This window comes from Dermacentor variabilis, chromosome 4 (genome assembly GCF_050947875.1).
Source record: "Dermacentor variabilis isolate Ectoservices chromosome 4, ASM5094787v1, whole genome shotgun sequence".
Classification (NCBI taxonomy): domain Eukaryota; kingdom Metazoa; phylum Arthropoda; class Arachnida; order Ixodida; family Ixodidae; genus Dermacentor; species Dermacentor variabilis.
Window position 1 is genome coordinate 11,097,617 of NC_134571.1, and position 14,994 is coordinate 11,112,610.

General features: G+C 44.5%; 1 protein-coding gene across 4 annotated transcripts in view; it reads left to right on the forward strand.

Moving 5' to 3' along the window:
* Nup98-96 (nuclear pore complex protein Nup98-96) overlaps positions 1 to 14,994 on the forward strand; it is a 286,308-nt gene that overhangs the window by 148,175 nt on the left and 123,139 nt on the right. For all 4 annotated transcript variants that reach the window (XM_075688115.1, XM_075688116.1, XM_075688117.1 and 1 more), the window contains 3 exons: positions 381 to 521; positions 8,452 to 8,571; positions 13,048 to 13,485. In XM_075688115.1, the coding sequence (XP_075544230.1) occupies positions 381 to 521; positions 8,452 to 8,571; positions 13,048 to 13,485 (699 nt within the window). The remainder of the gene's footprint in view (positions 1 to 380; positions 522 to 8,451; positions 8,572 to 13,047; positions 13,486 to 14,994) is intronic.

Here is a 14,994-nt window from a genome sequence, read left to right on the forward strand (position 1 = left end):
AATATTTGAATGGCCCCTTGAAAATAACCTGACTCCAGAGATGAACCTGTTTCCCTTTTTGAAAGTAAACAACCAACTTTTTTTAGATTTGTCAATATCTGGTTTTAATGTTGCGGTTTTACGAAAGTCCCGCAACTATTTGAACTATTTGCTTCGAAATTATTTGACGTTAATTACTGTTCGCTTCGGCTTTGCTTCTGACCAAAAAGTTTATATTCTTACAAGCCCGCAAGCTCGTCTGGAGTGAATTATAGCATGGGAAACTTCTCTTCATTCACCTAGTGTAACAACGTCTCCATTTGGAAAAGTGGTATAATATCTAGTCTCGAAGAGAAAAAGTCATGTGCAATGAACTGTGCTCTTCATTAATGCTGCTGCAGCACCTGGGACACCTGGTGCCAGCTACAAGCCGGTGACTCAGCAGCTAGCAGAAGCACTAGGAGTGAGTCCTGAGGCAGCGCAGAGCATGAAGGCCTCTTTTTTTGCCCAGGACAGGGATGATGATGACGAAGAGGATCATGGTGGGTGTGCTTGTCTTGCTTTGTAGCTTAGTAATGTTGTTGCTTACCAGTGCACCTGCAAGCCACATGTGATGCAGGCGCCATGTTATTTGTGACTATTTTAATGGACCACATGAAGTGAAGCGGCGCACTTGCCTTCAGACATGGGCTTCACTCAGCCAACTAAACTTATTGTGCCATAGGGGCCTGTGTAACGTCATTACTGTGAAACAGTGTACGCAACACTTTTCTGTTCTATCGAAATTCCTCGCTAAATTTTAATATGGTTGGTTGCTGAAATTCAATTTTTTACTAGGCTTGTTGCCGCCATTACTACTTGAACAGGGCTTATTTGCGAAAGGGTTTGCTAGTCTTTATTTAGTTGGTGTTAGTGACTGGCAACAGTAGATGCCTTCAATGGGTTGTACTGCATGCAAGAAAAAAAGGCAGTGAGTGCAGGAGGCAAGCATAAATGAGGATTGTGTGCATATCAGCTTGCTAAAAGGACAGAAAAGAAAATTTATTTGAGCTGATTTTGCAAATTACTCTTCTACAAATCCAAAAGAAGCCTCTCATGTGAGAAGACACTTGGTGAACCAGGAAAGATGCAACAACGAGAGAGAGAGAGAGAGAGAGAGAGAGAGAGAGAGAGGGGCACCTTGAAGTTCCTGCATCAGCTTGCTGTGGATTTTGAGGGCATATGCTCAGGCCCAAATAAATTTTCATTGGTAAAAATAGACTACATTGTATTATGACAAGTGCCAAAGACTCAACTTGAGAAGTTTCAAGAACTACTGAGCTACAGCAGCCCGAATGTGAAGGAATAGTTTCAACTCAATGATGTCATACTAACATATTGGCCTGGGCTGCTGGTGAAAAATCTGAAAAAATAGACCATTTAAGAGGGGAAGCGGGTATTCTGACCTTCATTATGACCCCCTTTACCAAATTTAATGAAACTGCACAGTCTTGTTCAGTGTTCTTATGCTGATTCCAGATATGCAATTGTTTTTAAAATATGCCAATGAGTTCTAAAGTTAACTAAATTTAATTAGCATTGTTTCTGGGAACAGTGGAGCAAGAACTACTTATCAAAATTTTGCTTTAGGCACATAGCTAGATACTAAGAGCTGTAAGCTTCACAATGGTAGGAATAGTTTTTTGGTATAACAATTATTAACAATTATACAGGAGATCAAAGCTTTCTGTTCAAAATGGGCTCAAAGTTGCTGTTTCATGCACGGACAATAAAAAAATATGGCCTTGGCGAGAACAGCAAATTTCCTTTGAGATACAAGAGCCACATTGATCGCATGCCCCACGTAGGAACGTATTTGACATCGAAAAGCGTGTTTATCTGTTCAGTTTACAAAGTTGTGAATCAGCGGCAGCAGAACAGCAGCAGTATCAGCTTCTTACGTGCAACATCTCGATGTCCCCTTGCGTACATCTAACAAAAGAGAACAGCAAAACGGAGGAGCCTATTTGTGTGCACAGTAGAACGAAAAGGCTCTCGCAGAAGTCTCTAACTACTCTTCTGCTGCGTTGGCCGTGTGTCTCGCAAATTTCTCTAGCCTTGCCATCCAATCAAGTTTTCTGCCGCTCTCGAGTGGCGTTTATCGTCTATTGCCTTGGCACCCATTCTGCTGCTCTAACAGAGCCTCGGTTATCTTCTCTACACATTACACGACCTGGCTAACTCCACCTGTTCCTCTCTGATCTCAACTACAATGCAAGCTACACACGGTTGCTCTCCATTATGTTGCTGGCGTCTTTCGGTCTCTAAAGCGTTGCGCTGTTCATTATTTCGTATTCCGTCGACGACTGCGTGGTCCTTGGATTCCTTTCAAGTTCCCTCGTTATCCTCTGAATTTCGTCAGCGGCAGAAAACTTGATCGGATGGCGAGGCTAGAGAAATTTGCGAGACACACGGCCAACGCAGCAGAAGAGTAGTTAAAGACTTCTGCGAGAGCCTTTTCATTCTACTGTGCACACAAATAGGCTTCTCCGTTTTGCTTTTCTCTTTTGTTAGATGCACGCAAGGGGACATCGTAATGAATTGTCTTTGACACCCTGTCGTCGGCTGGAGGAATTGCCAGTGTACAGTCAACGACCGACTTTCTGGGATGCCTGATAATTTGGCCGGCTTCGCGGCACCACCACGTACCCCATAGAGTCAATGTATCAGAAAGTCTGAAATTTCGGACGCAAGAACCCTTCGCTGTCCGATTTTCTGGACTTTTTACCGTGACCACAGGTCCGAAATGACATTAATCAAAGCCACCACCGCTGCTGTTTTGATTACCTCGCAGCCTCGAACCGGCGCTCTCGCACGCAGATGCACTGGCAGCCGTAGCCACCACTGTGGCAACGCTAGACCTAGCTGCTTCGACGTTCACTATTAAGCTTCTTGCCGTTGGATGCCGTGTTTTTCATTGAAGAAATTCACTGTCGTTAGCAACGCCACCAATTCTGCCTTTGTGGTCCTCGCAACTGGCTTAGAAGCTTGAAAAGCACAGTGCGTTGCATAATGCCGGTTCGTGAATGTCAGCTTCGCCTCTGTGCAGAAGTGTTACTTGGTGAAGCATACGCAAAAGTATTGTAGTGAAGCATAACAAGCGTGGGAAGGGGCTATTGCTACGGGACACAGTATGTATTCCTTAATTATACATGCGTGAACCCGATATTTCCTGTCACAGTACGAGCACTGATATGCCTAATACGTGTACCGACAGGCCTTCAGAGCGTTTTCGAATGTGCCTGTGGCGGTTTGAGCCCTTAAGGGCAGTAAATGACATGCATTTATTTTTTCCAATTGGCCGATTTTTTGGACGTTTTCACGGTCCCTAGGGAGTTCGAAAAATCGGACGTGGACCGTGCAACTGACCAAGAAGATGCTTCGAATTGTGTGTGGGGGGCGAATGAATGGCATAAGGAGGACAAAAACAGAAAGGACCTGTGCATTCAGGAATGAATGGGAAAGGAAACATGCTGCCACCGTTTTTAAGGAGCTTGAGCTCAAAAAACAAAGTGTTGGCTGATGCTGAGATGCAGGTGTCCCTCATCCAAACCAAAATAAACTCTTTAAAGCAGTGAAACACAACACTGAGGTATCGTGCGCGGGCTGAGAGTATGTCAGGGCAGTTGAGGTTGGCTTACGAGCTGTTGAGAGAGAATCTCAATTGTGACAAAGTTCAGGCCTCATACCGCTGAGCTTGCTATCACTTGATAGAAATAGCTCACATTCGAAAATATTTGCTTCTGTATGCATCTCGTTTTTATTTGTATTTGAGAATGTCCGGCTCGATTTTCAATTTTTTTTGCAAAAACATTTTATCTGCTCTGCATTTTTTAACCTCTCCCTTCTATTCTCTTTTTGAATAACATAAACACTATTCCTTAGTATTAAAATCGGATTAAATCGTCTTTTTAAAAAGTTTTTTTCATATGCTTATTAGAGAGTGACAGCATCGGGCAGTATGGTTTCAGCCTGTTTTGACATAAAACATAGTTCTGCATCACTCAGGGAATCTTGCAAGGGCACTCAGGGAAAACCTGGAAAACTCAGGGAATTTGGAAATGTCAACTTAGTAGACACCCTAGATTTCTATGTATCTTAGTTACTGATAGCTTGATGCATTCTTGTTATGTAATGCCAAAACTTGTGAGAATAAAATTTTGTGAGAGAGAGAGAGAGAGACAACTTCATGTAGTCGCCTGCGAAACGACACCATGACTAAATGGCGCCGTGACGCGGGCCCTGACGTCTTCTCAGCGGGTGGTCTCTACTCAACTCCAGCGCGTGTTACTCCCGCGGTTGGTCGCCCTGTGGGGCAACGTTCCGTCGGTTTCGCTCGGCCTTTGTCTTTCAAGAGCCGCCGAGACCTGCTGGACGGCCCAGGTTTGGCTTTCGTGGTCGTAGCATTCCGCCACAGCCGCGAGTCGCGGAGGAATCATTTTGTGAAAGATTTTCTGATATTTGATTCGATATTCGTATTGTTTAAATTCAATTTGATATTCCATTCAGAATCTACTATTTGGTACTTACACATTCCAATTCTAAATATGAAATATCCTTGTCTGAGGCCTATTCGAAACCTCCATATGTCTCAAACAATTTCAAGAAATCGTGAGAAGCGGTAATTTAGCTATTTGTTTCTCCAAGGCTGTGTCGAATGCAGAAAAGTAAACTTATATTTTGCACACGAATGTCAAGTCGCTTACGCTGAGGAGTAGTCTTTGATATGCTGATTGCAAAGTTAACCCTAAAACCTGCATTGCCAACTTGCGAAATTGTGGTGCACCTCGCGTGCACTGAAATGCCTGTTTTGTGTTTGTATTTAGGGTAACATAGAAATGGTTGCACCATGGAAGCAAAACAACCTGTGTGAATATGTGCCGGGCCACCATCAGCGCACTTGTTCTGCGAATTGTGCATTAAGTGCCTGGGGGCCAGGCATTGATGCTCATGTGTAACCTTGTAAGCACGAATGAAATGCATTGAGCTAGTTCAGGATGGACTGCGAGCCTGCAAATTGCGCATCGCTGAGTCTTGCATGCTGCTGCCACGGTAGTCTTTTGCATAGCGCAAATATGGCTTGCGCATTGGTTTAGCTAAATTCAAACCATGCTGTAAATATCCGTCTAAGTAAAGGGTAGGGCTTAATTCGTTTTGGCCGCTCTGAGAACCCTAGTAATGCCATTTGCAGGAAGCCCTTTTCTGTAAGAACACAAACCTAGTGGCACAAATCAGGGGCATAGCCATAGACATGTGCCCCCCCCCCCTTTTCCTGAAGTTTCTGTGTTAGCATGCGGGCTTCCCAGCCCTCCTTCCCCTTCCTCCTACCTTCCATGCCCGGTCAAGTTGGTGCCCCTCCTCCTAAAAAATAAATTTCCCTTGCCCGAAGCAATTCGGTGAAAAGATATAGAGTGTCATTCACACATTCTTGTGAAATGCATATTGCGCTGGGAGGCCTTTTGCGTTCTTCAAGCAGAGTAGCTATTTGCCCTGCCCCAGTTTACCTGAGCCATTTGTGCCACAAGCAGAATTGAGGCACACACCCTGCTAGATTTTCCTCCATGGCACATACTGCCTTCAGATACAATGTCTTGTTCAACAGCATCTGCCAAAACAGCACTATTTCGAATTTGTCGATAATAAATATTTCCAAAAGCGTGACAAGTGATTTTGTCCCTCCTAGAAGAAGTACATTTGCAGGAATGCGGCACGGTCCAGCGTTCTATGTATCAAATGTGGTGGTGTACGGGAGCTCAATACATGCATAGCACATCACTGTACATTTTCATCAGATTTCCAAAAGAGTTTTACAGCTGTTCAGTATAGGCAATAATTCGTTTATCCAAGTTTTATTTGTCCAGAAAACCTGGCCCTTGCGCCATAAAACACCACACATCATTATTTGTCCAAAATCGATTCTATTCAATATGCCTGTGTGACGGAACCATTATGAAATTAGAGCTTATTGGTAATGACTAACGAAATGGCAATTGCCCTGAAAGTAGGTACAGTGAAACCTCGTTAAACCGTAGTTGGCCAGAGCTCGGAAAAAGTACGTACTAAACGGTATTACTGCTTAACCGAAATAGCATGAGAATGCCCACTTACCTGTCAAAAATGGAACTCAGAGAGAGTGTGTTGAAAGGTAAAAACATGCAGTATTTAGTCACTTCGCTTGACAAAAGTTTCATTATTTTTGTTTGATGCCACGGTGGCCTAGCAGCGATGACGGCGGCCTCAAACTTGATGAAGCTGCAAGCCATCTTTTCAGCCAGCCCTCTCTTCTCGGCAAACACTCGCATGTCAGATTCCTCGTTGGTGTTGCTATTCTCCATGCATGGGTGTGACAGCAGTGCAGGTGTGTCGCGAGGTGCCTTTTTCATTGTGGGGAGCTGTTCTCGTCGCGACGATTGCATTCATGAGGCTGACGTAACGCCCAGCTTCTGCCACTGTCGGGCCTGAATCACCCGTGCTGTCACTTTCCGTGTCGTCTTCATCACTGTCGTTAAGCGACACTTCGGTAACAGAGGCAACGATGGCGAAAAGTTAACCTTGCAGCCGACATCTTTTCGCGGTCGCAGCAACGCTGCCGAGCAACTTCTTCGCATGCAAATGCCACACACCATAGTCAAGGGTAGATTCCTCTCACATGCCAGCGCCGACATCGTTCGATAGCACGAACGATGTCCAATTTTCTATGCTGAGCAACTGGTGTTTTTTATCTGAGCTTCGGCATGACGCCAGTCCTTGCTTGCATGACGCCGAAATGATGCTGGTGTTGCTTCATGTGTAAACACAGGATGCTTGGAGGCCGTTGCTCCGATCCCTGAGGCTTGTTGTTCTGATGGGTCGCGCGATGGGGACAACGCACCACCGTGATTGCATGACGAAAAGTGAAAACACTATGTGTTAACCTATATGTACGTAATAAGCTGGTACAGTTTATGCGGATACAAAATGCATTATGTTCATTGGCCGCCGAGTTGGAGATTTGACTTTACTACTTCTAAAACGACACTACTGTTTAAGCAGGGGCGGTTTTACAAGGTTTTACTATACATTATGAAAGCAGGGGGATCATGTCCAAAATATGCAGCATACAAGTTTGTTTACTGTTATAGAGTTAAACCTCAATATAACGAATTTCAATATAGCAAAATTCTCTATATAACGAAGTATATAACTCTTCATAACTTTTTGTTCCTAGAACACCATGTATTTAGAACATGGTGTTCTAAATACACATGGCTGTCAACGTGGCTGAGTGCATACACAGACCACGCACCCTGTTTTATAGGCAATCTGCCGCATCTGAAGAAAGTAGGTGTTCCGAGATTGCCTGGCATTATGTGCTGTCTTTCTGTGCAATTAGTACTGGAGGTAGTGTAATCTTGAATTTCAGAGAATGGTTGAAGTGAGAGGGAGACGAAACATTTGCGCCCCGCTGCCGAAGCTTTTCATGATAGTGTCTTACCACAGCGGGGGACACTATCAGCCATGGGGTTGGAGTGGAAGTGAAAATGTGGCTAGCTTCACTTAATTTGTACTGCCGATGTGAGGACATCGTTGATATGGCATGAACCATATCTTTTGTCTCCAATTTTCAAAATCAACAAAATGATGTTCAAATTTCTCATTCTTTTAATTTCATTTTCAATAAATTTCTGATGAAAAGAATCAAGTGTCTTTTTTCTTCTGAAAAATAAATACCACCTCGTGTGCGATACGGTGCAGTGCGGGTCAGATGGTGCACTGCCCATGTAATATAGTTCATGGTAGCATGGGCAATGAAATTTTAAATTTACTTCCCTATATTCGATTGTTCATTACTATGTCTGTGTTCATTACATCAAGGTTTGATTGTATAGAATTTTGAAATAACACTGATCAGTATAAACAGATCTAGTGTTTCTCTTCTTTTAGAACCATAAAGGCAGAAGCTTTAAAACTGGCACCCACTCTGATTTAAACATGCAGTCTTGTATTAGAGTGCCAAAGCACACTTGATTCAATATGATGCTAGCATTATCTTATTATTATTTTTTTTTTTTAGTGGAGGCATGTTGCTCTTTATCATGGCTAGTTAGTGCTCCTTGCCCCATCGTAATGCCAGAAACGCATGAGTACTTGTCATTTGGCTTGAGGCTCCTGTCGTTTTTGCCATGTGGCAGAACATGTTGAAGGCACAAAGCAATGCCTACAGATATGCAGATCAGCGTGTGATTGAAATTTCATGTTATTCATCCTACAGAGCTAAGTTGTCTCTATCTGTGTCTCCTTGAGGAGCTACCTTAAATTCCGTGAGTGCCACATGTTTCCAGCAAGAGATAATTCATGCTTGAAGAGGTAATAGCTATATGGATCATAAAGCTGGTCTACTGTTTGGTGGACTAGGAACATGTTTTGTTCATGGTGCCCCTTCTGTCATCACAGACCTGGCCTGCACTCATCCACGCCTAAAGAGAGCTCTGGTGAGCAGTGGTTCATACCAGAGCCCACAAGCCTTTCACATGGAAGAAGCCAGGTCGTCGTCCACACCCACACATTCCAAAGGCAGGTTAACTCTTTCCAAGCAATGTTTGTTGAGCTGCAATCCTGGCATGTTTGCTTTGTGGGTCGGTAACTGTGTTAGTAAACAAAAACTGTGCACATTGTATTCTGTGTGCTCATGTGGTCAGTGACCACGACCTAATGTCTGCAGCAGAACCCATATTTTAGTCAAGAAGCATCTGATTAAATAAGTCATTGGTAAGTACATAAAACAGCTGGTGCCATCCATTACACTCTTCAGTGCCATGTTTAGCTGAAGCATTTTATTGTTTTGTGCACATTTTTCCATGAGACAAAAAAGGGTAGCAGTGGTCGAGCAGCTGCACCAATCGTGCCAAACTGCACCGAGAGAGAGCTTTTGCGTCATCCTGCACCAAAATGTCATTTTAGTGGAAAATTGCACTGAGCCTGTGCCAAAGCATGCATAAAAGCGAAACCCTCCCTTCGTCAATCCTTTGCAGCTAGCAATGCTGAAATCAAAATCAACAGCATGCTATGATCATCATTATAGAAAGAAGCAGAGGCCCATCCAAACAGTTTCTCACTCTATAGTGAGAAACTGTATGGCCTGTCGCTATCGTCCGATTTGTCATTTGCACATTTTTCCCTGACTGATGCACAATTTAGTGCGAGCTATATTGTCTTGCTGGCACTTTATTTCGGTGCTGATCGAACCCGCGTGGTACTGCGGACTTTGATGAAAGAAGATGCCACATTCTAGAATTAAAAGTAAACTTTTTCAATGTTCATAGGTGATAGCAGGTCTTTGCGAAAGAGCCGCTGCGATCATAACTGCATGTGGTGCATAGTTAAGAATGATGTTAGTGAATGTGGTACACAGCAAGAGCTGCCACTTCAATGGGTGCCGCCATGTTCATTATGCAATACTTTTGCGTCGAGTTTGAGTCGTTGCACTGTTTCGGTGAAATAATGTTGCCGACGCAAATGCAAAACCGTATTTGCATCTCGCCTTTTCGGCTGCAAAACCTTTGCAGCCCCTATTAGAACATTCCGTAATGTGCATGGCATGACATCAGTATATTGCATGAAGTCATGTTCAGTGCAGGCATGCATACTCGAACGGTCTTGCGGTGAGCCTTTAGCCTCAAGCCACGAGTGTCATACTGTGTTGCATCCTGGGTTAATAAACACGCGTTTGTTGACGATTTGTCTGCGGTGCCTTCTCTGTGCCGCATTGGCAACCCGGCCGTAGTGCCTTTTGTGCGTCGAAGTGGGCAGGGGCGTCGCATCCTTTCCTAAACAGGCTTGCTGGGCAAGCTTCGCGCAAACCCGTCTTTACAGCATATTGACTATATCAGTTGATAGTTGCATGGTATATGGTAAGCACACGTGCATTGGACCTTGTGCCAAAAGTGCTTGCTGCTGTGCCAAATCAGCTTTTTGCCTGCACCAGGACCTGCACTGAAAGGTGAAATGACAGTTCTGCCACTGCAGTGGCAAATATATAAATGTAATTAAGGCAGAGGCAAAAAAAGTAAATGTTGAAATCATTGAAATTCTCGAAAGAGGTTTTAAGCAAGGTATTTCATACTGGATCTGCAAATCATTCTTGGCAGCAGTTGCGCTTATGCAGCAGCAGTTGTGGACTACCAAATACGCTGGACATGTCCATACAGAGGACTTCCTCAACTTCTTATAGCGGGAATTTTATTGCCCAAAGAGGAGTACAGTCAACGACCGACAATTCAGACTCCACGGGAAATGTAAATAAGTCCAAACTATCAAATGTCTGGAAAAAAAATCAATGTATCCAAAAAAGATAAATTTATTTACGTGTTAAGGCCCCTGTGCAAGGAATAAGTTGTCGATTCATTGCTACACGCACTTCCACTTACCGTGAAAATCCACGTATAATACGAGCCTGCATATAGTACGAGGCGAAATTTTTGTGACGCGAAATGGAAAAAAGAAGTTTTATCCGCATATAATACAAGTTAGGAAAACTCGAGCAAAACATTTATTTAAATTGCACTCCACACTTCAAGCACTGTCTTCCTCAGCTGCACTCTCTTTGGATAGTTCTTTGTCGGACATCTCTTCCCAGAGGTACTCATCCTCTGTGCCCTCGAGCGTGTTCGAGATGCCGCACTTCTTGAATGCGCAACGCACAAGGTCCTCTGGTACGCTGGCCCATGCGTCCACAATCCACTTGCATAGTGCAGCTGGCGAAGCCCGCTTGAGCCGCCCGGTCGGCGTCACTGCAGGCTCACCTGAGCGCATCCAATCTGCGTAACACCGCTTGACCACGCCTTTGAACGGCTTGTTCACACAAACATCTAAAGGCTGCAGCCGGGTGCCAAAGTTTGAAGTACCTTTCGTTTGGAATATAGTTAGGTTGTTGCGCCCCTGTTCTCATCGCGACGATTGCATTCATGAGGCTGACGTAATGCGCAGCTTATGCCACTGTCGGGCCTGAATCGCCCGTGCTGTCGCTTTCCATGTCATCCTCATTACTGTCACTAGTCAACACTTTGGCAACAACAGAGGCAACGATGGCGAAAAGTCTAGCCTCGTAGACGACATCTCTTCGCAGTTGCAGCAGCGCTGCCGAGCAACTTTCTTGCATTCCAAATGCCACACACCGTAGTCAACAGCAGGTCCCTGTCGCATGCCAGCGCCGGCTTCTTCGTGTCACATTCGATAGCACGGACGTTGTCTAAATTTTCTTCTATGCTGAGCACCCGGCATCTTTTTTATCCGAGCTTCGGCATGACGCGAGTCCTCACTAGCACGACGTAGAAATGATGTTGATGTTGATGTGGCTTCACGCGCAAATGCGCAGGGCGCTTGGAGGCTGTTGTTCCAATCTCTGAGGCTTGTAGTTCTGCTTGGCCGCCCCTTGGAGACGACGCACTGCCGTGTTTGGCCGACGAAAAGTGGAAACGCTACGTTTTAACCGATGCGTACGCAATAAGCTGGTATGGTTTATGCGGATACAAAACACATTATGTTCAATAGCCACTGAGTTGGGGATTTGACTTTAGTACTTTTAAAACGAAACTGCTGTTTAAGCAGGTATGGTTTAACAAGGCTTTACTGTACTAGGCATGCTCGAAATGAAATGAGCAAATGTGGCTGCTCTTCAGTGGGATCCATTGTAAACATCCAGTGGCGCGCACGCATTTGGACCACTTCTGCCGCTCATCGATGCCAGTGATATAGCCAACGAGCAAGCCAAGCGAACTGGCGATCACTGGGAAACGGTATATAGGCCTAGCTCGCTGGCCGTCGGATCCGAGGCTGACGGCCTTTGCGATCCGTCCGCAGCTGGTAATAAAGCATCTATATTCGCCAACACAGTCAACGTGTGCACATTTATGTCGCTAATGAGTGACAATACAATTTGTCTTCCCAACGCCGTCGGTAGTGATGAGAAAACACATTCACCAGGCAAGCCGCTTCGCAGAGATGATTGAAGTGGCGGCAGCACTGGCCGCTTGCGAGTCGAAATCATGCCAACGATTTACTATATCGCGTAACGTTTTATAACATGCACACTTTCGGGGTCACTTTATGAGTTATTTCGTGACAGAAACAAATTTTAGTCGATTTTTGTGCCGCCGTCAGTGGCGAAAGAGGTCAATGTCACGACCAGGGAAAAAAACAAAAGAGAGACGACCGGAGCGGTGAGAAACTTGCTCTCAGGGCCCACCCCGATGGCAGCATAAACTCGTGACGTAGTAATGTTTTCTCGGTTGTTCATATTCTTTTCTTGATGTCGATGTTGCGAGGCGCTGTGTTTTGCGGTTGGCTGCACGCGTGTACTTTAAAATTGATTTTAAATGTGTTCTAAGCTGTATTCGCCGTTGATATTTTGCAGACTATGTGTTTGTGCCCACGCAAGTTGATCTCACACGTTAACTCGGCTTTGAAATATTGTGTCAGTGCTCCTTTAAGTGGTTTTTGTAGAAAAAGCTATTGTGAAGGCTGCTGGTACACAGTTTATATGCACACTCAGACCCTATTCAACACAACAAGCAAGATAGCTATAGTGATCATTCAATTGATACAGTGCCACCCTTGTGGATGTTGCAAGTTTACCTTCAGTTTACCTTTCATCTACTGGAGCCTGAATAACAGATCCAGTGTGGTTCCTCATTGGCTATGGCATTCAGCTGCAGACCACATCGTCACAAATTCAAAAGCAGGTGCATTCTGATAATAAGGGCAGAATGCAGAAATGCTTGGATAATAAGCTGCGGGTGTACATCAAAAAACCTCAGGTGGCCAGAAGTAACCTTGACCTTTTCGCTATTGTGTTCCTCATAGCTGCTGTGCCATTTTGGCACTACCTCTATGAATGTGTTGCAAAAGCATGAGAGGTTAGGTATCTCTATGATGAAAATATCGCTTTTTTAAAAAATCTTGTTATAACGGCTAGCATCTGCTGTTGGAACCTCGTGTTGCACCTTAAGTTCAGTGTCTCCTTCACCTAATTCCACTCCATTGGCACTGCAGCATCCCGTTCTCGCTCTGCTGCTGTGTGTCCGCAACCCAGTGTGAGCCAGGCCTTCTCCGAGTTTCTTCCTTCTCATGTCCTGTTTCGTGCTACTACACTGTCGGGAGACTTTGTTGGCACAAGGCAGCCTACTGCAGGAGTTGCCAGAACAATGCAAGCCCACGGTGACCGTCGTCTGGTTACCTCAGCATTCAGCAGTCCTGGTTACACTTCAGCTGTAGAGCAGGCAGCGCCACTTCGGAGCCGCCCTCTTCCAGACCCCATGGTGATTCCTGTCGATGTGGAACCTGTACCTTTGGCTCAGTCCCTGTTCTACGAGTATCAGCACATGCTGGGAGACGCTGCCTGTGTGGCTGGCTACCGTGTCCGCTGTGGCTGGGGACCACAGTGGACACTGACTCACGTGGGCAAGACATTCAACAGCACTCTTGATGATGGTGAGCCTCGAGTTTGTGCCCTGGCACCACCACTGCACTAATCAAGATTTGTGTGATCACTGCTGGGTGATTCCACGAGAAATCAAACATGCATGTCCGCTTGATATTTTTGTTTTGCGTGATTTCTTTATATGTCATGTAGGAATATTCAAACTGCATGGAAACGAAAATTTTATTCCCGAAAAGTGTTCCCAGTAAGCCAAAAAAATATTTAAAGGAGGTGGGGCGAGCGTCCTCCTATTGCGTACCACAGTATTTTCTGGTTTCACTGCAGAATTAAATGCAAACTAAAAAGTTGTGTCAAATATTTTCTGCTCGTTTTAATACGCTGCACAGTAAATTAGTTCCATGCATTTTTTTATGCTGATCACAAATGAAAAACATCTAACAAAATTCTATACATGGTCCAAATCAAAAAAATTTTGTAACTTTGATGCATCTTGGCGTGTTTTCCATTTTGCGCAGAAACAACTTGAAAAAAAAAAAGAACTGTCAAACATAGAATGTTCTCTTTGCGACATATGAGCAAAAAATTATCTGCCTACATGAAACACAAGAAAAAAATAGTTAAATAACAAGCTTTCTTTTAAAAAAAATCATTTTCATATAATAAAAAACTCTGGTTCCAATTTTTTTGGTTCCAATTTTTTTAACAATTTTTAGATAGAAGTCTGCGAATGTCGGGCAAAGCATAGGTGCGATAATATGTTTCCTCATTTGCTTTGTTCACAAAATATAACTGGCCAAGTTGACCCATATTGAGCATCCTGGCTTCAGTACCTTTGCTGGTTGTCTATCAGTTTGCATTGTACACAAATCTAGTTCTAATTTCTTTGCTATTTCAGGACTTCGTTCTGGCAGCTTGTTTCCAACAAAAATGTATTGTCCTATTTGTGTCTAGCATGTGCAGGGGTGAGGGGCTGCTAACGTGTACCGAGTTTGCAGCCTACAACCTCTGTGGGCATCGCACTTACACCTCCATTATGCGCTTGCCAACAGCATACGAGACACCGCAAGTTCATGTTGGGGCTGACTTTGCCAAAACCTGCCTGGTGCACACAGTAAATTACCTGTATGCGGCACCAAGGCAGACTAATCTGTAAGCGAGGGAGCACTTCCATAAACAGCTGGTGTTCCGTTATGGAGGGGCTACTTCACTGCTTGCTCCCCATCCCCCACGTGCAATGGATACTGGAACCTTCTTCGGCACCACCGCGAGCAACTCAAGCTGTCCCTTTATAAAAACTTATCAGAGTAATTTGCTCGAGCCGTTTATTTCGTTTCCCATTATCATATGTTTTCCACATCGCTCACAGATAATGTCTTCCAGTCTTACCTTGACCTTGACCTCTGCGTTTCAGCTGTCTGAAAAAGTGCATTGCGGCATGACTGAGCCAAAGGCTGCTAAAGTTGCCTAATTTATGTTATTTTGTCAGCACCTTGCTGATGCGCTTTCCCACTCCGAGAACTGCAGAGGTCACTGGTGGCGCCAGATGGAAATTGTCCTTC